This window comes from Psammomys obesus, unplaced genomic scaffold, assembly GCF_907164565.1.
Source record: "Psammomys obesus unplaced genomic scaffold, mPsaObe1.curated_primary_1811, whole genome shotgun sequence".
NCBI lineage: Eukaryota > Metazoa > Chordata > Mammalia > Rodentia > Muridae > Psammomys > Psammomys obesus.
This window is the reverse complement of record NW_026596079.1, coordinates 21546964-21570988: the sequence shown is the minus strand read 5'-3', so window position 1 is coordinate 21570988 and position 24025 is coordinate 21546964. Positions and strand designations below refer to the sequence as shown.

At 39.7% G+C, this 24025-nt stretch overlaps 1 protein-coding gene across 3 annotated transcripts in view; it reads left to right on the top strand.

Annotated features, from left to right (window-relative positions):
* Col14a1 (collagen type XIV alpha 1 chain) overlaps positions 1-24025 on the top strand; it is a 220025-nt gene that overhangs the window by 5493 nt on the left and 190507 nt on the right. For all 3 annotated transcript variants that reach the window (XM_055626634.1, XM_055626633.1, XM_055626635.1), the window contains exon 2: positions 16375-16499. In XM_055626634.1, the coding sequence (XP_055482609.1) occupies positions 16412-16499 (88 nt within the window). In that variant the 5' untranslated portion in view covers positions 16375-16411. The remainder of the gene's footprint in view (positions 1-16374; positions 16500-24025) is intronic.

The window sequence follows — 24025 nt, the reverse complement described above, 5'->3', positions numbered from 1 at the left end:
TTCATCATTCTGAGGCTGATTGATACAATGAGCGGCTATTGTACAATGGAGTAGCTAGCCACAGGACTGTTGCTAACCTCGTAGGATAAATTAGTGAAAAGTGGCACCTCTGGGCAGCCACATGCTATTGGAGAAGAAAACAGATGGACCATCTGGCCCTGAGGCTCACATCTGGTAAGTGCTTGCTATTTTCAAGTGCTATTTACCTGAAACCAATGATAAGTCATGCTACATACTCACTTTTGAGCTGGACATTCATTAACCCTGATCGCTCATTGATACTTAATCAATATTTATTTACTGCTTAGTATACATATTGAGTTGGTTAAGTTATGGGTTAAAATGTCATCCATAGGTCTTCCAGTGCCAATATCTAGAAAGGGGAAAGAATTTATAAGGCTGCCAATCTAGCTGGGAGTGTACCTTAGGGGCCTGGTTGATACTGCCACCCATAAAACTGTTTTCAGCCCCAGATGAGATTTTTTTTTTTTCATGGAAAAACTTCCCTCACAAAGAAAGAAGGAGAATCCTTTGACATTTTGGAATCTGCATTGTGATGGTTAGCTTTAATAGTCAATTCAACACAACCTAGAATCAGAGGGACTTACTGAGGGATTCCGAAATCAGGTTGGCCTGTGGGCATGTAAGGATTTGTATTTTCTTCATGTGTATGTGTGTATAGCATGCCTGTTTTTATTCGTGTGTGTGTGTGTGTGTGTGTGTGTGTGTGTGTGTGATCATTTGCCTGTGTGTAAGCCTGAGGTTGACTTTAGGCATTTTGCTTGATCACTCTCTACCTTGCACATTGAAGTAGGACCTCTCACTTGAACAAAGACCTTGCTGACTTGGCTGCTCAAGCTATTCAGCTTATTTTGGAGTTCCACTGTCTTTCCTTCTCCGCAAGATAGGATTAAAGGCCAATTTTATACTCTCTTAGGTCTTATGCGATTACTGGAACTTTGGTTCTTACACTTGTCAACTGCTTTTCCCAGCAAGCCATCTCCTCAGCTTGGGGTCCCTGTCTTAAACAGACAAACAAACAAACAAACAACAATAACAAAACAAAAAACAACAAACAAGTAAACAACAAAGGAGCTGTGACAAAAACCAGAAAACCAAGAACAGAAAATACTGGAAAGCAGTGTTGAGGAGGACATTTTAAATACAATTTTATCACACCCCCCTAGTTGGAAACATTTCTTACCAGTAAACCTCGCCCACATTGTGGCCCTAATCTTCTGACAGAGGGAAGTAAGCTATTCTCAATCTTGGACTTTAAACACTCATCAGTTCAAACCTTCTGTTTTTAGAAGGGGCACCAAAGAATCCAGCTTTATCTTCTGCATGAAAGCTCTTTAAATATGATAAAGACATCTGTTACATGCCTCTTATTCTTAGTTCTCTGGGCCTAGAACATACTCAGATATCTCCATCCTTCAACGAGTCTTTGCACAGACTTGCCCATGACAACTCAAAGCCTCTTTTTCTTAGGAAACCTGTGAATGGCTCTCCGGTGAGGTAGCCTACATCACCAGAAAGCTGATTGCTTTAACCTCTGCAGAGTGCTATCTGGCGAGTGATAAAAATGGATAGGAATGTGTTTAGAACTGTCTCAAGTAGTTCACACAAGCGAGTAATGGCTGCCTTTGTAATTATCTGGATCTTCAGCTTAAACTTTTCTGCCAAGTCGGTCTTACATGCTTAATATGAGCGAGATAGAAGGTTCTTTGTTCTTCTCCTTCCTACTGTAGCATCTACCTAGGTAGCAAAGTCACTGCTTATCACCATTTCTGTTTCCTTTCCATTAGCCTGTTGCCCAGGGGCCAAAATTAGAAATCTTTGAGCGCTGTGTATTATGGTGATCATCTTTCTTTTTAAATTACTTTTAAAAAATTAGAGTATAAGGTAATGTTTTTTAGTGTGGCGTTTGCATACTTTTTTCATAGCTTTCCTCATACCCCTATATTCCTGCTTGTCCCCTTCTTCTTTGGCATCCTCCTTCTGCCTTATTATGTTACCCTCTTTTTTTTTTTTTTTTTTTTTTTACCTCTTATTTACCCTTAAGATACCTTTTCCCATTTCATGGCTCTATCTCTGGTTCTGTGAGTTTTATTAATATTCCACCCTCTACACAAACATATAAAAATTTAAATCTAGTCTTTGCATGTAATTATACAGTATTTGTCTTTCTGGATCTAAGATGCCTTGCTTAACAGAGTATTTTCCACTTTCATCTATTTTCTGCAAATGTCATAATTTCATTTTTCTTTACAGATGAATAAAATTCCACCCTATCACAACCTTCACCGAGACAGACATTATTTTACATATATCATTGGCAAATAAACAGGGAATGGCTGACACACCACTGCCTTGTGCAACCGTTCCATCCTATTTCATGCTTCTTTTAGCTTTGTATTTAGCTTTCAGTTTTGCTTTTTAATGGAATTGTAAGTGAGCTCCCTAAGAGGAACACACGATGTGAAGTTTTGTACCTCTTTAGCACCAAGTGCTCTGCTTTGGCTACATAGCAGGACTCCCAATAAGTGTGAGAATGATAACTCTGGTGCCATAAATAACCGTCTCTTTCAGAGCCTGGGTCACCGGCATCTGTGTATACCAGGCAGTTAAGAACAATTCTGTTTAAGTTTGTAGATTTTTAGCTTGTAAATCAAACAATGATTGGTGGGAATACTCTTCAAGATTTGGTTGTGTACATGTGTAAGTTTTGGCAAGCAATATAACTATTGAATAAATATTTGAAGAACTTTTGATAAAACCGGCTGTATGCTAAACTGAGAATTCTTTGAGTGCCTGTAAGCACTGGTTAATGGCTTCACTTGGGCCTTTGTGCCTTATTAAACCTAACAACACAAATGAGATTTGATAAAACAAATACACACACTTGAATCAGGCTTAATTATTACTGATAAGGATGGTTTACGGCTGTTTATGAGGTTATGGCAATGTTTTGACCACACTCATGCTGTACATTATTAACTCTCTCCAAGGCTGATTTGTACTTTCTGATTTCGGAATTAAGTAGCCATTTTGACACAGTGTTTTTAAGAAAAAGAAGGAAAAAAAAATCAAATCAGAATTACTTGTTTATTCAGACTCTTGGGCAAAGTTTCAATGAATGAGGCTTTGACATTTTTTTGGGTAAATTTTAAAATATCTCATGGCACTTAAATAGAAATTGAGACTTTTCTTGTCTCTGTCCAAAAGTTTGGTGACTTGGCAGGAAATCTTGGGAAAATTAAGATTCTACTGTTCCCAATATGTCATTGCTCACCCTCATTTAAAGTAAACAACAAAAGAATTTAAAGATAGGCTCTGCATACAAGGTTTATTTCCCCTCTAATAAATAAAACCAGTTACCCCCAAACTGCTAAGTGGTACTTAGTTAGCTAAAGTATTTGAAATGTATTCACTTCCAGTGCTACATGGCAATTATTGTCATGCGACACCTGGACACAGGAGCTGCAATGCGTTGGTAAAGAAGACAACAGGCTCGTTCTCTGATGGGTCTGGATGTGTCTGATGGGTCTGCTGTGCATGGTCTGATGCACACAGCCTGGCAGTAAGGAATCTATTAGGTAGATGTGGTCGGTTACCTTGCCTTTTTTACTTGAAACCTAGGGTTACCATGTTTGGGGAAGGAATTCTTAGAATGACTACTTCATTTGAGAATGACAGTGTGTGGCTATTTTTTTCTGTGTTTGTGCTGGGCAGCTCCATGGATGATTTGCTGATTGAAGGATGTATTAATTTGAGGAGACTGGGACCGCCTTGCACATAAGGGCTGCTCAATCCCTTTGGATTAGTTTGCTACCCTGTGATAGATTAATTCAAGCTCAAATGCTATGTAGATAATACCACTGAACATTCTGCTTCTTCTCTGACTTCTCATGAATAACTTGCACAAGAAGAATAATTATATATTCTTCCAGATACACCGTATGATTATGACATAAAACCAGAATACTGAGGTTGAAGTGTGGGTGAGTTACATTATTTTGACAGTTTATAGAACTGTGGTTTATTGTTAATTTTGAAGACAAGGACTAAATATAGTTCAGACTAGCCTCAAACCTGCTCTGAAACAGAGGTGAGCCTTGAACATCCATTTCTCCACCCTCTGCTTCCTCAGTGCTGGGATTGAAGGCATGCAGTACCACAGCAGGGAGATCCATGTCTTACTGCAGTCACTGAAGTAACTCTTGGGTTAGAAAGGAAATGAAATATCATGTGATGCCATTAAAACATGTTTACTGAGAAAGAAAGAATAATGTCTTAATGAACAATTAAACAAAACAACAAAAGAACCACAAAAGAACATCTTACTGTCAAAGAAAAGTTAAAACAGAAATCAACTATTAACGAGTCGTGTAGAACGAAGCTGAAAAACAAAGCAATAAACTTGACAATTTAGCAGAACCTTGTTCTCATATGTTGTAAATTGGACAAATTCTTAACTTATCTATTTTTTTTTTGGGGGGGGAAATACTGATTTTGTGCTTATAAGTGGAAAGGAAACAGCTGGAGCTAAGATAATGCAACAGTACACCTCCAAATATGAAAATACACATATGAAGATAAAAAGTATGGAAAGATCCAGAGCCACAAAGTAGAAAGTTTAAGAGGATATAAAACAACAGAAAAAGAGAAAAAAAATTATGCACGAATCCTCATCAAACAGGGAACCAGTGTCATTGGACAGGACACAGATGCTATTAGGATACTTTCTAGATTTTCTTATGAAGCAAGAGTGATCTTAGCACAAAGATCACTTAAGAAAACTCTAGGTCGATCTTGGTTACTGACATAGTTTGAAAACTGAACAGCACAAATTGGACTTAGTGTAAAAATAATACTAAGCGGGGCTGGAGAGATGGCTCAGCGGTTAAGAGCACTGTCTGTTCTTCGAAAGGACCCGGGTTCAATTCCCAGCACCCACATGGCAGCGCACAACTGTCTGTACCACCAATTCCAAGGGATCTGACACCTTCACATTAATCCACATAAAATAAAATTAAATAAATTATATTTAAAAAAATAATACTAAGCTAGTGCAATGAAGTGGTCCTGCAAGGAAAGACATTTTGGACAGGGAATGCCTGATTGGCAGCAGTTGAAAGAGGTTCTGTAGTAAGCCAGTTCACCGATGGGCAGCACAAAGTCAGTCCAGGACTAAATTCCGGCACCAGAGCTCTCTGTGCAGGAGGCTCACACAGATGGACAGGATCTGGGATCTGGGAGATGACTCATTGCCCAAGTCTTGCCTCATGGGGAGCTGGTTTAGTCTTCAAAATCTTGGATGCTAAGTCACCGTTATAGGAATTTGGATAAAGCAATGCGTAGCGAAGGGCTAGCTCCCAAGTGGAGGTGCAAGCTGAAACCAACTCCTGGGTCTCCTTTTGTGTATCGCGCAACCCGAAGAGAAGCTGCTTTGCAGCATGCATGCAACAAAACGACGCCCTTTGTGTGATCACCAATGTATGAATTCACTGTGGGATGTGAGCAAGAAGCAGTTGCCTCCACCAGTGGCCTTTTCAATGGGGGTAAGAAGCCCAATATTAGCACCACAGCCCAACTCTTCCCTGGAACTGTAGGAGCTGATGTGTACCCTAAAGTTCCCCCAAGACTGTTGCAATCAGAAAGCCTCCTGCCTTATTTTCAGTTCCCTGATGAAAAGGCATCCATTTGTAAGGCTCTGGAATAGGAGAATGACCCTGGAGGAATGACTTTTGGAAGAAGCCAGAAAAACAAGATGAGATCTATGGCTCTAAAATGGGAAGAAAGTCCCTAGGTTAGTCCAGACTCAGATCCAAGTGACCCTGACATTCTTGGTCCAGCAAAACTCAGCTGAGCCTTGAGGCTATTTGTGGCTGCCACTAACAAGGCTGTGTCCCTGGTCTCCCCATGGAAGAGGAAAGGGTCCAAATTTAGAAAGCTCCTACAGGGCGTTAGTGTCAATAGTCGCAATTTGATGGCTGCACTGATCTCTTGCCCCTCCACGGCATTTACAGACTTGGAGAGGACTCTTTGGGACCTTATCTCTCTCACTTAATGAAGTTTTTCCAGAGTTGATGAAAAATTTTCTTTCATCCCTGCCTTTAGCCTAAAGCCTGGTTCTTATATGCCTTGCTAGATTAGATCTGTTCCAAAGACTGAACTAGAATCTTTCCGAAGAAGAGCTTTCAGGCCCAGAAGAAGTAGCCACGAGAGCAATTTAAAGCATTTACGACTGAATAAGTCATGTGTATTCTATTAAACACTCACTTGCCAGAGCCTCCTGCCAAACATTGTAAACTAGGAGATAAAAAGGGCAACTCAGCATATCCCTGCTACATCAGATTTTTTTTCCCACACATTCCGCTATCAAGGACCTCCTTGTAGAAATACTAGAGAAATTCATAGAAACCCAGCATGGTGGCTCACGTCTGTATCACTGGCATTTAGGAGGTTGAGGGAAGAGGATGAAGGACAGCCTGGGTTTCATAGTGAGAGTTTTAAAAAATGAATTAAAAAGATATATAGGTTTGAGATCAGGGATGGAGATACCTCCAGACGATCTGTTGTTGTACAGGGTCATTTTGGAAATTCTGGGTTTTTTGTTTCTCCATATGAAGTTGATAATTTTTCTCTCAAGGTCTGTAAAGAATTGTGTTGGTATTTTGATGGGAATTGCATTGAATCTGTAGATTGCTTTTGGCAGAATAGCCATTTTCACTATGTTAATCCTACCGATCCATGAGCATGGGAGATCTTTCCATCTTCTGATATCTTCTTCAATTTCTTTCTTCAGAGACTTGAAGTTTTTCTCAAACAGGTCTTTCACTTGCTTGGTTAGAGTCAATCCAAGGTACTTTATGTTATTTGTGGCTATTGTGAAGGGTGTTGTTTCCCTAATTTCTTTCTCGGCTCTTTTGTCTTTGGTATACAGGAGGGCTTCTGATTTTTTTGAGTTGATTTTGTATTCAGCCACTTTGCTGAAGGTGTTATCAGCTGAAGGAGTTCTCTGGTTGAATTTTTGGGGTCCCTCATGTAAACTATCATATCATCTGCTAATAGTGAAACTTTGACCTATTCTGCTCCAATTTGTATTCCCTTGATCTCCATTAGTTATCTTATTGCTCTTCAAGTACTAAACTGAAGAGATATGGAGAGAGTGGGCAGATGATCCTCACTTAGAAAGACAAATGGGACATTGGATGTAGGAGAAAACAAGTAACAAGACAGGAGCCTACCACAAAGGGCCTCTGAAAGACTCTACCTAGCAGTGTATCAAAGCAAATACTAAGACTCATAACCAAATCTTTGGTAGAGTGCAGGGAATCATAAGAAAGAAGGGGGAGTTAATATGACCTGGAGAGGACAGAAGCTCCACAAGGACCAAATATATCAGGGCACAGGGGTCTTTTATGAGACTGTTTGTCCAACCAAGGTCCATGTATGAATATAACTTAGAACCTCTGCTCAGATGTAGCTCATGGTAGCTCAGTATCCAAGGGGGTACCCTAGTAAGGGGAATAGGGACTATTTCTGCATGAACTCAATGGCTGGCTCTTTGACCTCCCCCTCCCCTGAGGGAGGAGCAGCCTTGCTAGGCCACAGAAGAGGACTTTGCAGCCAGTCCTGAAGATACCTGATAAACCAGGGTCAGATGAAAGGGGAGGAGGTCCTCCCCTATCAGTGGACTTGGAAAGGGACAGGGAGGAGATGAAGGATGGAGGGTGGGATTGGGAGGAAATGAGGGAGTGGGTTACAGCTGGGATACAAAGTTAATAAACTGTAACTAATATTAAAAAATAAAAATTATTATATATATATGTATGTATATATATATATATATATATATATATATATATATATATGTATATATACCCAAACTGATATTCTTCATTTGAAGATGAATGACACTTAAGACTGGCTAGAGTAGCTGGGCGTGGCAGTGCACACCTTTAGACCCAGCACTTGGGAAGCAGAGACAAGCGGATCTCTGTGAGTTCAAAGGCCAGACCAGTCTAGACATTCGGCTCAGAGGTTAAGAGTGTGTTCTGCTCTTGCAGAGTTTGGATCCCAGTATCCACATGGGGTACCTCCCAGTCACCTGTTGACTTTAGCTCCAGGGGCTTCAACACCCTCTTCTGGTCTTCAAGTGCAGCTGCACACATGTGGCATACACACACACACACACACACACACACACACACACACACACTTAAATAATATAAATGGTCTTAGAAAATAGCAGTTTTTCTCTTTAAGAACAGTATAGTGTTATAGAGACGGTTACTAATGAGTCATCTTCATGTATAAGTTGCAATTAGGTAACTTTGATTGATTTGATGTTACTTTTGCCTTTGCGGACATACATTTACAATAGAGAACATACAGGTGTTTTAAAGTTTAAGACATTCAGCAGTCCACTGACATACAGCAGGTGACTTGCATTTAATTAGTCTCCTAGGAGCTGGGGGATGGAGCCTTCACCTGCTTCTGTTGTCCAGGAATGTAAATGACTAAGATCAAATGTAGAGTCACTAAGTATAAGTTAGTGAAATCTTTCACAATGTGGCAGTATCTCTCATTTCTACCTCAAAATGGCCTGCTCCAAAAGTCAGGGCCACTAAATCATGTGAATGTTTAAAAAACGTCTTTTATAGGTCTATATTGCAATGGTAAATTAGTGCTATCAAAAGAACCAATTACAGTGAAATATCAAGAAAAAACATAAGAGAGGGTGTTTGGTACCAATCTCTTTTTTTAACTTTATTAAGGTAAGATTTGTTTTTGTTTTGTTTTGTTTTGTAAATTAATTAATTATTTTTTTATTCACTTTACATCCTGGTTGTAGCCCCACCCTTCCTCACCTCCCAGCCCTACCCTCCTTTCTTCCCCTTTTCTCCCCTCCTCTTTTCCTCAGAAAAGGGGAGCCCCCTTTCCCATCCACCCCAGCTCATCAATTGCACCGGGACTGAGCATGTCCTCTTGCCCCGTGGCCTGATAAGGCGGTCCCACCAGGGAAAAGAGATCTAAAAGTGGTAGCTGAGTCTGTGTCTAATGCATTTCCCACGTTCTTAAGGTATGATTTGTCTTACTTATTTTAAGCGTGCAAGTTGTGAAGTTTTTATAAAGTCATGTAACTAACTGTTAGGTCATCACTACATAGATATTTTAAAATAGTATTCATTTTAGTTAAGTTTTTCATGAAATTATAGGCTTCGTTGCACAGTTTTCATAAATGTCATGTATTCTGCTCATATTTGTACCCCTACTCCCATGTCTTCCTCATCTTTTCATGATAATTTTCCCTGCCCCCACATTCTGGATTGGTTAATTTTTGAGGCAGGATCTCACCCAGTGTCCAGGCAATATAAATAAAAAACATTAGTTATAAGAAGTGTATTTAACATAAGAGGTAAGATTGAAAACGATGTATAGGTAGCATTAGTCTAGACTGTTGTAACATTATAAAGCAACATAGTTCTCTGTTACAGATAGCCTGTAAAAGCTGGACACAGTGACACACCCCTGTAATCCCAGCACCCAAGGAGGTAGAGGCAGTTGGATCTCTGTGAGTTTGAGGCCAGCCTGGCCTACATAGTGAGTCCAGGACAGTCAAGGCTACACAGAGAAAGCCTGTCTTGAAAAACCAAAAGGAAAAACAAAACAAAACAAAAGAACAACAACAACAAAAACCAAACCAAATAGCTCGTTAAAGTATCACAGTGTGGAAGAGTCCAGTCTCAGCTAAATTAAAAAAGTTTAGACAACTAGAAATGAAACTTGGATCCAGATAGGCCATTTTCTCCATGACATCGGACACTATGATGGAAATCATTTAGTCATATTATTTAATTGAACAGACTAACATAGTAAGTAAAACTGAAATACAAAAAATAAACCAGAAAAATGGTGCAAGTAATATGAGTTAAAAGAAATAGTATATAAAGATTTCTCACAGTGCAGAAAAAAGTTGATATGACATGGATTCTGTTGAAAAAATTAGACAGCCAAAACTACCAGGTTATACATGAAAATGGCAGTCAAGCTTTGAATGTTTTTTAGGTTTATTTATTTTGTTTTATGGGTATGAGTGTTTTGCTTGCTTGTATACATGTGCACCATGTGTACAGAGGTCAGCAGAAGGTATCTTGGAACTGGAGTCATTTCAGCTGTTTCTGAGCCACCATGTGGCTGTAGGGATTGAACTCTGGTCCTCTACAAGATCAACCAGTGCTCTAAACCACTGAGCTATTGCTCCCGGCCTCGTGGTAGTCCATCTTAATTAGATGTTAATCTTAACTGTATTGAGACTTGCCCAGGAGATAGTAAAACAATCTTTGGGTGTGTCTATGAGGGCTTTTCAGACACAGTTAGATCAGAGGACTCTGAGTTAAACAGTGCTTTAATACACTGGAACATTTAAGATTTGAATAGATTGCTGGGAGACTCTTCTTGCTTGGTTAGAGGAAGGGGGGTCACTGGGGTGTACTTTGGTGCTGCATCTTCTCTTGGACCTTTCCAATATTCTCGTTACTAGGTCTTTGTTACTGTCAAGCTGCTCTGATTTACCATCTCCTACCTGTCATGGCTGACTGACACCTCTGCAACTCAGCAGAAATAATTCCTTTCTCTAACTTATTCTGTCGGATGTTTTGATTAATATGTACATATATTATATGCATAAGTGACTAATCCACTGGCCATGGAAATCAAATTAAAACGAGACTGTCATAATTACATTTATCTATCAAGTAAAATTATAAACAACTCATGTGACAGTAGGTGTGTAACAGCATGGTACTTTATCAAATGCTGGTGAGAGTGGAAATCAGTGTAACTGTCCATATTGCATTGTGTAATTAGTTTAAATACCTGTATCTTAGTGGGACTTGGGTGCACATGCCTTCAATACCACCACTTGGGGGGCTGAAGCAGGAAGATTTTTAGTTCAAAGCTGGCCTGAGTGACCTATTGAGATCCTGTCTCAAAAACAAACAAACAAACCAAAAAATAAAACAAAACAAAACTTACATCTTGATTTGCCTAGCAGTTCCATATTTTTGATTTAGCCAAATATATCAGTATCAGTAAGGATGTTTATTGCAGTGTTTATATATGCCTGAGAACTTTGGAAATAACCTAAAAATTTCAAATACTGGCAAATAAGTTGTAATGCTGTCTAATGTATTGAAAAAGGACTTTTGTTATCAGCAGTAAGTGTTTACACTTCATTAAAGAAAGAAGGATAAATAGTTCATATTCTTAGGTTTTCTTAGAGTAAAAACATTATTTGGGGATCTGTGATGGCTATTTTTTTTATACTTAAAATCCTGATTTTCATAATTTATTTATTGATTCCTTCCTCCATCCATCCATCCATCCATCCATCCATCCATCCATCCATCTATTTTTGTTTTTTCAAGTCAGGGTTTTCTGTGTAAGAACCCTAGTTGTCTTGGACTCACTTTGTAGACCAGGACAGCTTCAAAAATCACAGAGATATACCTATGCCAGGACTAAAGGAATGCACCATTAAGCCTGGCTCAAGATTTATTTTTTACCAAATTTTTTTTATACAAAAAAATTTAAAATTAATTTATTCAATTTTCATCCCGATCATAGCCCCTCCCTGTCTCCTCCTGGTCCTACCCTCCCTCCCTCTCCCCTCTATCCCTGTCCCCTGTTCCCTAGTCCTCAGAAAGAGTGAGCACTCTTCCTTACCAACTGACCCCAGACTATCATCAGGACTGCCTGCATCCTCTTCCTCTGTGGTTTGGCAAGGCCACCTCATCTAGAGGAAGTAATCATAGAGCAAGCAACTGAGCTCATGTCAGAAACAGCCCCTGTTCTCCTTCCTAGTTAACCTACATGGAGACTGAGCTGTCTATGGGCTACATCTGAGCAGGGGCCTAAGTCCTCTCCATGCATGGTTCTTGGTTCGTGCATCAGTCTCTGCAGGACCCCCGGGCCCAGATTTGTTGTCTCTGTTGGTCTTCTTTTGGAGCTTCTGTCCCCTCTAGGTCCTTCTATTCACCCATTCTGCCATAAGACTTTCTGTGCTCTTCCCAAAGTTTGGCTGTGAGTCTCAGTATCTGCTTCGTTCCCCTGCTGGGTGGACTTTTTCAGAGGTCATCTATGGAAGGCTATCGTCCTGTTCCTTCTCTTCAACTACTTCTGGTGTCTATTGTATTTGCCCTTCTGAATGAGAATTAAGCATCCTCCATAGCGTCTTCTTTGTTACTTAGCTTCTTTAGGTCTGTGGATCATACAATAAAGCTTGATCATGTTTTTCTCCCACATTATTTTCATTTCCATACTCACAAAAGTTCATTTTTTTATCTCTTCAAAAACAAAGAAACAAACAAGCCCACAAGAAATACATGCACAATCCCTCCACAAACCACAAAAAAATAAAAATAAAAATATATAAGCAAAAGACCAGTAAGAAAAAAAAAAAAGAATGCCCAAAGTGAAATGAGTCAAAAGTCCACAAAAATACCATTGAGTTTGTTTTGTGTTGGTCAACTACTCTTGGACTTATGGCCTGCCCTGAGAGTGTGGTCAACATACCCAGTGAGACTCCATGATTTTCTCTTGCCAGTTATGGTATCACTTGCAGCTTCTTGGTTAGGTTCTAGCTTAGAGCCTGTGTTGACCAACTAGAATCACGTCAGGAGAGAGCCTCAGCTGAGGGACTACCTAGGTCAGGTACATCTTTTGGGGATGATCTTGACTGTTAATTGATGTCAGAAGACCATTCTCTAGTCAGAGGTCCCAAAATATACAGGGCAGGAGGCAGCTCGATGAGAGCAAGCAGGCAGCTTAGATATGCCCTCGTGGCTCATTGTGCTCAGAGTTCAAATCATGGCTACTCTGAAAGGCTGCTGTAAGGCTAAGGAAGTTTCTGTGAGTCAAGTGGCATTTGTGTAGATAAAGGACTTATATAATGTTTTTCACATACGGAAAGGGTGATACATATTATGAGGAATAATTCTACCCAGTCTTTATTATCAGGAAAGCTTTGCATATCAGAGAAATGTGTTGTAAAACTTCATGTTATTATATACGGAACCACAAAACACATCCTGTGTCTTTCTTTGGTCATTTACTCATTAATGTGCAGTCAAAGTCACTGTTGCCTTCAGTAAGTAAACAGGTCAGATACACCTTTCTATGTTCGTTTTACTTTTTTAAGTCAATTTTTTTTTCCTCTCTTAGGCTTCCCAGTAAAATACAGAGAACCCAGGAAAATTTTAATTTTAGATAAATAATGAACGATATTTTGGGTATTATATGTTGCTGGAAGTGTGATAGTCCTTGTGCCCACAGATCTCTGTGGAAACTGGGAGTGAACGTTGAGCCCACAGGATTGTCCTCTCAAAAGAATGGATGTATAATCTTTTATTCCATCCAGAAAGCTGGGAGCTGGAAGTGATTAATAGCCTGGTGATCTGTGTTATCTATTGGGCAAGGCCATATCCAGCTCCTATAACCAGGACCAGAGGTGGCTATGGTTCCCCAAGCTCCCACAATCAGGACCCGACATACATAATAGTCTTCATTTAGCCTTATGTTATCTGTATAGCCAGAGGGTCCCCCAAGCTCTCACAACCAGGACCAGAGGTGGCTAATAGCCCAAATGACCTCTACGCTATCTGTATGACGGAGACCAGGCCTATTTTAGGCCCTTAAGCTAATACGGGTAGCCTGACTCCAGAACCCATCGTCTTGGAAGAAACGACATGTGCCTGAGTTGAGAGCTGATGTAATTATGCTTCGGTGGGCACCAGGGGTTGTATTACAACAGGAAACTTTTCCCTCAAATTATATTGTGTTTAAATAAACTGGCAATAAACTGCGTGGCATCAGACTCCCTGAAGTTTGATCAAGGCTGACAAAGTTAATCTGAATCAAGTTTTCATTTTCACCTCTTCGTGGTTTGTTTCCCTGTCTATGCCTACAGGGAATGTCAAAAATATTTCACAAATCCTACTTACACTGAAAAATTATTTACTATGTGTCTGAAATGAAAATAGAATTAGAGATCGCTCTTTTGTGTGTTGAACCTGGCATGTCGGTCTTATACACTGTATTTATATGTGCCTTAGATCTTCTGTGGAACAGTTTTGGATAATGAATGAATGAACAAGTGAATAGGTAGATGAATGGAGATGTCCTAGAAGAAGACAGCTTTTGAGATACCTTCTTATAGCTTTTCCAAACACATTTAAAGTATGTATAACAGATTTTGTTATGACATTTTCATAACTGTATCTATTTCCATCACATTCACATCCCTATTACCCCCTTTTATCCCTTCCACACTCCAACTGATCTTCTACTGAATTAGTCTCCTACTTTCACGTGTGAATATTTAAGCAATGAGCTTATTTATAGGAGTGTGGACACTTACCAGAGGTTCACAAATGTCTCCTTAATCTCTAAGGAAAGAGCTCAGCCTTTTTCCAATGTAATGATTTTAAATAGAATTGTGGTCAATCGACTGGCCTTTTATAATTTATTAATACCTTTTATATTAATACCTTTTATATTAATACCTTTTATATTAATACCTCTCTCTATCCTTTCTTTCTTTCTTTCTATTTTATTGCCCTTTACTTTTTCTGCCTTATTCCTTTCTCTCCATTCCTTCTCACTCTATCCTTGCACCTCATCCTCTCACTAAGAGTTTCAGAGTCATATATGTTAGAAACAAAAGGAGCTGTGAGAAAGATCAAGGATTGGGAGGGGAAATTGAGCAGTGAGTTCATATTAGCAGTTTGTCCTTGTTCACCAGTAGAAGGGTAGTACGGCTCATTTGTGGTTTGTGGGAGGTGTAAGGTGACAGTAGAGGTTTTAGCCTACTGTGATAGATACGGGAAAGACACTCTTTCAGGTAGGCTATGTCATATACATAGACTCTATTACAGAAGTCACAGTATAGCTCGAATGTCTCAACCCATTATAGTGCCCACACCTCTCTTTCTTTTTTCTTCTTAAAACAACTAGAACCTCTGCTCGGATGAAACCTGTGGTAGCTCAGCAACCAATTGGTTTCCATAGTGAGGGGAACAGGGACTATTTCTGAAAGGAACTCAATGGTAGGCTCTTTGACTTCCCCACCCCCAAGGGAGGAGCAGTCCTGCTAGGCCACAAAGGAGGACTTTGCAGCCAGTCCTGAAGACACCTGATAAAACAGGATCAGATGAAAGGGGAGGAAGTCCTCCCCAATCAGTGGACTTGGAAAGGGGAAGGGAGGAGATGAGGGAGGGAGGGTTTGGGAGGGAATGAGGGAGCAGGATACAGCTGGGATACAGAGTTAATAAAATGTAACTAATAATAAAAAAATAAAAAAAATAAAAAATAAAAATAAACCAAGCAAAAAAAACCTTTTGTTTTATTGAAAGAAGTTTTTTCTTAACTATTATTTCAATCACATTTTCCCCTCCCCTAGTTCCTGCAGATGCTCCCCATCTCCCTACTGACCCAACTTTATATTCTTTTCCTTTCTTTTTTCTCTACAAAAACCAGACCACAACAAAAAACAAAACAACAACAAACAGAAACACACAACTTCACAAAAACAAAAATCAAAATAAGTAAGCAAAAGCTGACAAGACAAAAAATACCCAAGGCAATATGAGGCAAAACAAACAAACAAACAAACAAACAAATAAAATAAGTGTGCAAAAATATCAATTTGAGGTGTTTTTTTTTTTTTTTTTTTTTTTTTTTTTTTGTGTTGATCAACTACTCCAGGGCATGGAACCTGCCCTGGAACGCTATTGAGGAAACCTGATTTTTCTTTGTCAGTGGGTATTGATTACAGATAACTTCTTGGTGATGGATCCCTGTGTCCACTGGACCCTTTCAGAGCTGCGATTCCATTTGGCTTGAAACTGTGCAGGCCTTGTGCATGTTGCCATATTTTCTTTGACTCCATATGTGCAGTATTATGCTGTTTCTGGAAGACACTTTGTATGCACCACCTGGTTCTTCCATCTTAATGTTTCCTCTTTCGTTTGATACAAAGCCTCACTATGTATCCTGTCTGGTTTGCAACTCACTATGTAGACTAGGCTGTTCTCAAACCTATGGAGCTATGCCTGCCTTTGCCTCCTGAGTCCTGGAATTACAGGCATGTGTAACCATACCCAGCTCTCCCAAATATTTCAAATAATTATTTACAATATAGAGTTTTCAAAAGGAAAAGAGCTTTCTTCCATCAGTTTTTATTCAATGATGAGGTACCTAACCCTTTAGGGATTTCATTACTTCCTGACAATTCTAAGCCACACTGACCCTCATGCTTCTCCTGGATGACAATATTAGCTTATTTCCACCTCTCTCTGTTTCCAGGCAGCTGTTGCACCTCATGTAAAAGGCGGAAAACAAGATGAAGATTTTTCAGTGCAAGATGCGGTACTGGCTGATTCTGGCTTTCTTGGCAGTTGCTTATTTCTGCACCATCGTTCGCGGGCAAGGTAATTGAAAAAAATTGGGAGTGCTGCCATGTCGGTTCTTCATCTTCACAATCTTTTGTTGGTACAACTGTGGGTTCAGGCAGGAAATCCATTAGCTTTTAATCATTTTGTCAACTGCTTGCAATGTAGCAAGGGAACATACCACTCATAAGGTCACCAGAAACTGGATAGGCCCATTTTGTAGTTGATTAAAGAGAGGCTGCTGAAAAGGCTATCAGGGTTTAATCTGTGAGAATCAGATCTGCATGGTGCCAGATCAGGTATCTTAATAAATGGCAATAGCGTTTATGTATGCGGCTCATATTCCTGTCTTATTTCCCATAAAGTATATAATACATTCATTTTTATTTTATTTTATTGGAGACCTATTTATTTCATTGGAGCCTCCCTGTGTTGGCCTGGCTGGCCTAGAATTCTCTATTAAGACCTTGGGGGCCTGGCCTACAACTTACAGAGACCTGCCTTCTCTGTCTTTTGAGTGGTGGAATAAATGTTTGCCCTCTACCTAGGACCTAGAATATACGTCTACCACTTCAAACTTGGTTCTTAATTCTAGTCCTTTTCTTAAAACTGAGCACAGTTCAAGGTTGCTAAGTGTCTAATGGAAGTTGCCACCCTGTAAGTGATTTTATTCTGACCCTTTGAAAACAGAGAGTTTGTGAAATCTACTCTTTGTGTTAGCAAGCTCTGCGCTGTTTTTGTTTGTTTATTTGTTTTTTGTTTTTATTTGAGACAGGGTTTCTCTGTGTAGCCTTGGTTGTCTTGGACTCACTTTGTAGAGTTCTGGCCTCAAACTCAAGAGATCTGCCTGCCTCAGCATCCCAGTGCTGGGATTACAAGCATTTGCCACTGCCTGCTTTGCACTGTTTTACCCCCCCCCCCCCCTTTATTATAAGTCTGTAGTTGACAAACTACCATCTGTGGTCCCAATTTGGCCCACTGTCTGTTTGGATAAACTTTTACTACCTGCACATTTGTTTACATATTGTGCATGGCTGCTTTTATGCTACAGTGGCATAGGATAGTAGTCATGACAGATACTAGGGCTCTTCAAAGCCAATCATATCTGTACTGGCCTTTTGCCCAGAATTGTGCTGGCTGTGAAGTCAGTGCACATGCTATGTACAGAGTTATGACTGGACAAAGAAATGACCTCGAGAAAGCTTAACTACTGCAGCTGAAATATTCATCACTAGAGCAGAAAGCACAAACACGATGAGGTGGCTTTAGGAATGTTAATGTCTCATATCTTGAACTGAGGGTTGCTAACGTCAAACACAGGAGCCGTTGCACCCCTGCCTCTTCAAAGAGAGGCACACCTGTTTAAAAAGGAACGGAGCTTGACTCTTTGAAAGTTCAAGAAGCTGTTGTGCATTTGGGACTGAGGGTCATATTTTTAAGCCACTTCACTGAACCCACAGCGAGCAGTTCAGAAGACAGATTCTGCTTGCCATATTTATATTAGTGAAAGGACGTTTTTATAGGCAGCTTGCTTCCTTGTTTCCACAATTGCAGGTACAAGTCCTTAGGAATGAAGCAAATAGTCAGCAGTTGCCGCCTCAGCTTTGATTCATTTCAAAGCTTCTTTCGGGGAGTAGTCACTGGCTGTAGACGTCTGTTACATAGTATCTACAGTGCACTGACTGGATTCACCTTGTCAGCTAGATTCTGTTTCAAATGAGTCGTCCTCAGGAACATTTTTGTGTGTGTGGTTCAAGAGCTAAGTTGAGTAAGGCTTCTTCCCCCCCCCCGCCCCCCCCAGTCTAGAAGCCTACTGGCCACCAGGCAGACATAACTACTAACAGATAATCACAATGTATATCCCATGGGGCTGCGGCCAAAAGCAAAGGCAGGAAAGCAAGTTGACATTAGATTATTGATAATTTTTAAATAATTTTATTGTGTAGAGATAACAGTATCAATAACAACACTACTGTTGTAGGTGGTGATTAATATTGATATATCTTTTAGTAAGGCTGGCTGCTGCTGATCCTAAACAACTGTATACCCAAATCACCACACAGAGACTGGGATTTATTTAATCAACCTAGAACATAATGCTGGGCAATAGTTGTTCCATCCTAAACCTCCGAGCCCACCTAGTTTCTACCATTCAGATTTCCCACATTATACTTGCTTTTAGTGATATATTAGGTCCAGTCCATCTCTCCATGTCGTTCCATGACCTCTCCTCCAGCTCTGCTCTCCCAGCTCTCTCTCCTCTTTCACTGCCTCCCACCACTTCCTGTCCTCTGGCTCCTCCCCTCTCCCGCCTACTCCTTCCTGTCCATTGCTCAACATTGTGGCTGGTTGTTTTATTTTGGATGTTTACACAAAGTTGAGACAAGTGATGTTTAGAATAAGTATCACAATGCAATATCTGGATTGAAACCAGAGAGAAGGAGGATCAGCATTTGAATGAACAAGGGTAAGGTATATACATTTCAAAAGAACATTATATTAACATTTCCCCCTTTAAGTATATTGAGTTCTGCCTTAGACAAATATATGAGGCTTTAGGGTTTGGGGAGATATCCAGGTGGGCTGGCAGCTGTGCAGTTGATGGAGTTTATAGGAAAAAGATTAAGGCAGGAGAATTTGTACTTGAATTGTATTGTACTTTACAATTGGCAGCTAGAGACATTAGGGGCCCTAGAAATATTGTTAGGAAAGGCTAATTTCACGGAAAGATGTTGATGAAGTCTGAAGAACACTCTCAGACAAGAGTTCAGTAGAATGAAAATGTCTTATTGAAAGTGTCCAATAAAGAAGAAGGAAGAAGAGGAGGAAAAAGAAGAGAAGAATAAAAAGAAGAGGAAGAAGAAGAAGAAGAAGAAGAAGAAGAAGAAGAAGAAGAAGAAGAAGAAGAGAAGATCACAGAAACTATAAGAACAGCCAGGGAACTACAACACTTTGAAGTAAAGGATGGAAAGAGGTTTAAGATGAAAGAGTGGCTGCATGCTAAAAATTCCAAGTTAGAAAACTTTAGATATTGCTTTCTCTAGTGTCTGAAAATACACTAGCTCCCAGAAAGCAAATTTTATTTCTGCATAAACATTACTTTACTGTATTGATTTGTGTTTTTATGAGAAATATTGTAGTGTGTGCCTATGTGTTGGCCATTTTTTTGATATGACCGTGAAAAGCCATATTGACATTGTGGAACTTGCTCTGAACAAAATTGAAAACAGGGGAAATAATCACTGTGGTTAAATAATGTACCACAAGCATGTTCACTTCCTGATCATGAATGAGCTGTATACAAATGGGAATTAGGATATCTGCTGACCTTACAGTAAAGAGGTTATTCTTGACTGTCTGGTGGCACTATCGAATTTCAAATGGCTTTAAATGTAGAAGATGGAGGGAGAGGAACCCATGGCTGCTCTGGCTTTGATGAAGGACTAGATATAAGGACGCACATGCCCGTGTGTGTGTGTGTGTGTGTGTGTGTGTGTGTGTGTGATGCATAATGTGATGAGAGAAGGGCGGTAGTCACATTTTCTTTTACAGAATTTCACAGCAAATATGCACTGTTTTCTAGCAATATTTGATTAGGATTATTAAAATAAAGAACCAGGGAGATAAAGCAATTGCCACTTAAAGTTCCAAGGCAAGGCTGGCTATGGTGGTTTGTAACCCCAGCTTGTTATCTTCAGCCACTGTATTTATGAAGTTTACAGTAATACTAGGGAACCAATATAGTTGATATCCAAAAGGAGATGGGAGGACACAGGGAAACAGGAGGATCAGGCACTCTTCATCTTCACCTACAGTGAGCTCAAGCCCAGCCTGTGCTTCATCAGACCCTACCTCAAAAACAAAACAACAAAACAAAATCCTTCAAGGCATATGAAAGAGAAGATTTCTCATGGACGCTTAACATTACTTTGTAGAGGCACCACATTAGCTCATGAGCACGGACATTTTTTTCTGTTCTGAGTATTTGGAGGTTCAAAATATTTGCCTTGTAAAATTATAAAACATTATATTATAAATGAGATTTTAAAGAAGTATTAATGTGTCCCACAGTTAAGTGCCCCACAAAATTTAATTTCCCCTTACATAAAACAATAGCAATGGGCAATGCATTTAATGGAAAACAACATATAATATACCCCCCCTTTTTTTTAAGCTATTTTGGAAAAACAGACAATATACCCCTTTACTCTCAAAGTTTTTTTTTTTTTAAGAATAAAAATCATAAGTTATTTCATCAATGTAGCATCATAAACGATATTTTTGAGGCAGGATTTTGTTATATGGCCCAGATTGGCCTGGAACCCATAGTGCTTCCCCCTTGTCTTCCTAAGAGCCAGGAATGCAGTCATACGCCACCATGCCTGCCTCTAAACTATGTTTTAAAGAGAAAACTATCCATTACGACTCTGATTGCAGTGTCTCTATCAGAAGCGATTTAAAATCATTTATCTATCTATCTATCTATCTATCTATCTATCTATCTATCTATTTAGTGTATGAGTGTTCTATCTGCATGTACACCTCCATGCCAGAAGATGGCGAAAGATTTCATTATAGATGTTTTGAACCACCTTGTGGTTGCTGGGAATTGAACTCAGGACCTCTGGAAGAACAGACAGTGCTCTTAACCACTGAGCCATCTCTCCGGCCCCAGAAGAGATTTTTGACAAAAAAAAAAAAAAAAAAAAAAAAAAAAAAAAATTAATTTTTCTTTGGCCAACTTAAAATGTATTTCCTAGTAGATAACACAGCAGCTCATTTAATCAAAACAAAAGTTATACCCTCAAGCTTGGAAAAGACAGAAATTTGACGTCTGGGGATGCCTCATGTAGAGACCAGCTATGTGTTCATATCAGGCATGCCACTGAGACGAAAACGCTCAGCTACTGTTTTTCCTTTCATCACTGGACTCTAGTTTTGGATTCTGGAGGGTGGGAGAGTGTCGAACCTGCTTGACCTGGCTTCAGACACCCTTGTACTTCTCATCCAGGGAAGGATGACTGATAGTTTATCTCTGTCCAGTGGGAAGGGGGATGGTGTTCTGTGAAAGAAAAGCAGAGTGCTGTTAGGTAAGGAATGGAGGGGTGGGGTGAGGGGCTTGGTCCTGAGCATTGACATGCACAAGATGTCTCTGGCTGTATCCCTGTGCAAAAACAGTGTTAGAAGTAATTAATGAAAATAACTCACTAGACATAAATCTTTATTATAGATTCTCACTTGTCAAAACATCAATATCACAAGTGAGTTGAGGGTAAAAGAGAGAGGCAAGAAGGAGAAGAGAGGGAGAGAGAGAGAGAGAGAGAGAGAGAGAAGAGGGTTATAAGAAAAAGCAGAGATTTATCCATCAAATGAGAAGATAAATTATGGAATAATATAAAAATATGCCTTTTCTCCCATGGATTCCTATGGGGAGATTGCCAAATTTTCCCCTTTAAGCACAGCACAACACAGCAAGACAAAGCCCCTTGTGCTTTTAGTCAGAAGCCACAGTATGGAGAAGATAAAAGTGCATAGTCTTCCTCATACCCTGGGGTGAAGTTCATGTACACACAAGTATTTTCTGTTGAGCCTAACCTCATATCACCACCCAAAGGAAGAGTCTGTTGGCATCCTTGGAGCTTCCAGTGTGCATCCCCCACCCCCCCAAAAAAAACCCAAAAAACTTTACACTTGATTTTTGTCTCTTTGAAAAGATTAGTATTTGAACTGACACAGATTAACTTTTTAATCGAGTTCACGCAAGCATTTGCTGGAAGTTATGAACAGCATATATGAAATAGAAAGCATGTCCTTTGTGCTTGGAAAGAAGAGAAAAAAAAACACCATATAGATTCTTGTTCTGTGAGATAAGAGCAATTATTTTTCTATGACTCTTTACAGTATTTCTGTCAAATTTTCTTGCTCTGACTTTGGCTCCAGTCCCAGTGTGCCTTCCAAAGGCAAGATGGGGGTGGGGATGAAAGGGAGCTAACTTTGAAATCTAGAACTTCTTCTTAATTAGCATTTATTCTTTGCAATATATTTACCCCCAAAGGCAAAAATGTGTGCTTCATGTCTATCCAAAGATTTTTGGGTTTAGTGATTGTCAGAATATTTATGCTTTGGTTGGCACTAAATGTGATCTGGCTTTTCACTGTGGTAATGGGATGATGGTCATATGAGCTATTTGTAAATGAAATTAAGGAGTTGACCTTTGCTGGATTTTGTTGTGTTAGTTGCTTCAGACTTGTTTCCTTGAGGGGGCCAGAGGAAGACATGTCTCTGTGGGTTCTAGATGGCCATGTGCATTTCATAAAGGGCACATGCTGTTCTCATTGTTTTCTGCTGGCAGCTTAGAAAACTAGCTGTTGACCAAAGTGATGCTGAGGAGCATGGACTCACACAGCATTCAAAAAATTATGGCCTCCGCAAAAAGTCTACAGATGCCTTTTGTCTAGCCTCACTCTCCCGCATGCTGTTAGTTTCTTTGCGCTCCTTGCGATGTCAGCACACCTGGCATGCTGTCCTCTCCAAATTGCCTGAGATCAGAGTCCCATCTGCTCGCTGTCCTTTTCCACTTCATGGGTCCCAGGTAGGCCAGGTTTTTCTCACCAATGCATTCGTGTAAAAGCTTGTTAATGATAAATGCAAACCCACTGATTTGATTGAGCTCAGAAATGTTACCTCAAACTTTTAATTCATATTTGTAATATTTCCCACAAGACTAAAAATGCAGTTACACACAGATTTTCCTCCGGAGTTGAAGACTAAAAAAATATTTCCTATGTTCATTAAAATTCTGGGTGCTAAAAGTGTTGCTCTTTTGATAAATTTGTGTTTTTCCATTAGCCAGAAAAATGTAAATGCTTCCATTTGTATCAAGTTGTAACTATAAAACTAATGTTTTTGTAGTTCTGTAAATAGCATTCTACTTATACATGGTTAAAGACAAGTCTAGAGAGATATTATTCTTGAGACTTGTCCTGTGCTCACTGATTCCAAAGCCTGGGTGGTTTTAGGGAAGTGTCTCAGTTAGGGTTTCTATTGCTGTGATAAACACCACAGCCGAAACCAGCTTTGGGAGTAAAGGGTTCATTTCAGCTTAGAACTCTCCAGACACTGACGAAGTCAGTGCAGGAACCCAAGGCAAGAACCTGGAGGGAGAGCCGAAGCAGAGGCCCTGGAGGAGTGAAGATTACTGGTTTGCTCAGCCTGCCTTCTTACAGAGCTCAGAACCAACAGCCCAGGGTGGTGTCAGCCACAGTGAGTTGAACCCTTCCTATGAATCATTGACTGAGATAATGCCCGGCAGACTTTCCTAAAGACCAGTCTTATGGAGGCTTTTTTTTTTTTTCAACTGAGAGTACCGCCTTTCCAATGAGTCTAGCTTGCATCAAGTTGAAAAACAAAAAAACAAAAAACTAACCAAAACAAGACAAGTAGTAAATCCTTTGTTTATCTTGCTCAGTTCAGGATGATTCCTTAATACTGATATATATGTATATGTATATGTATATGTATATGTATATGTATATGTATATGTATATGTATATGTATATGTATAT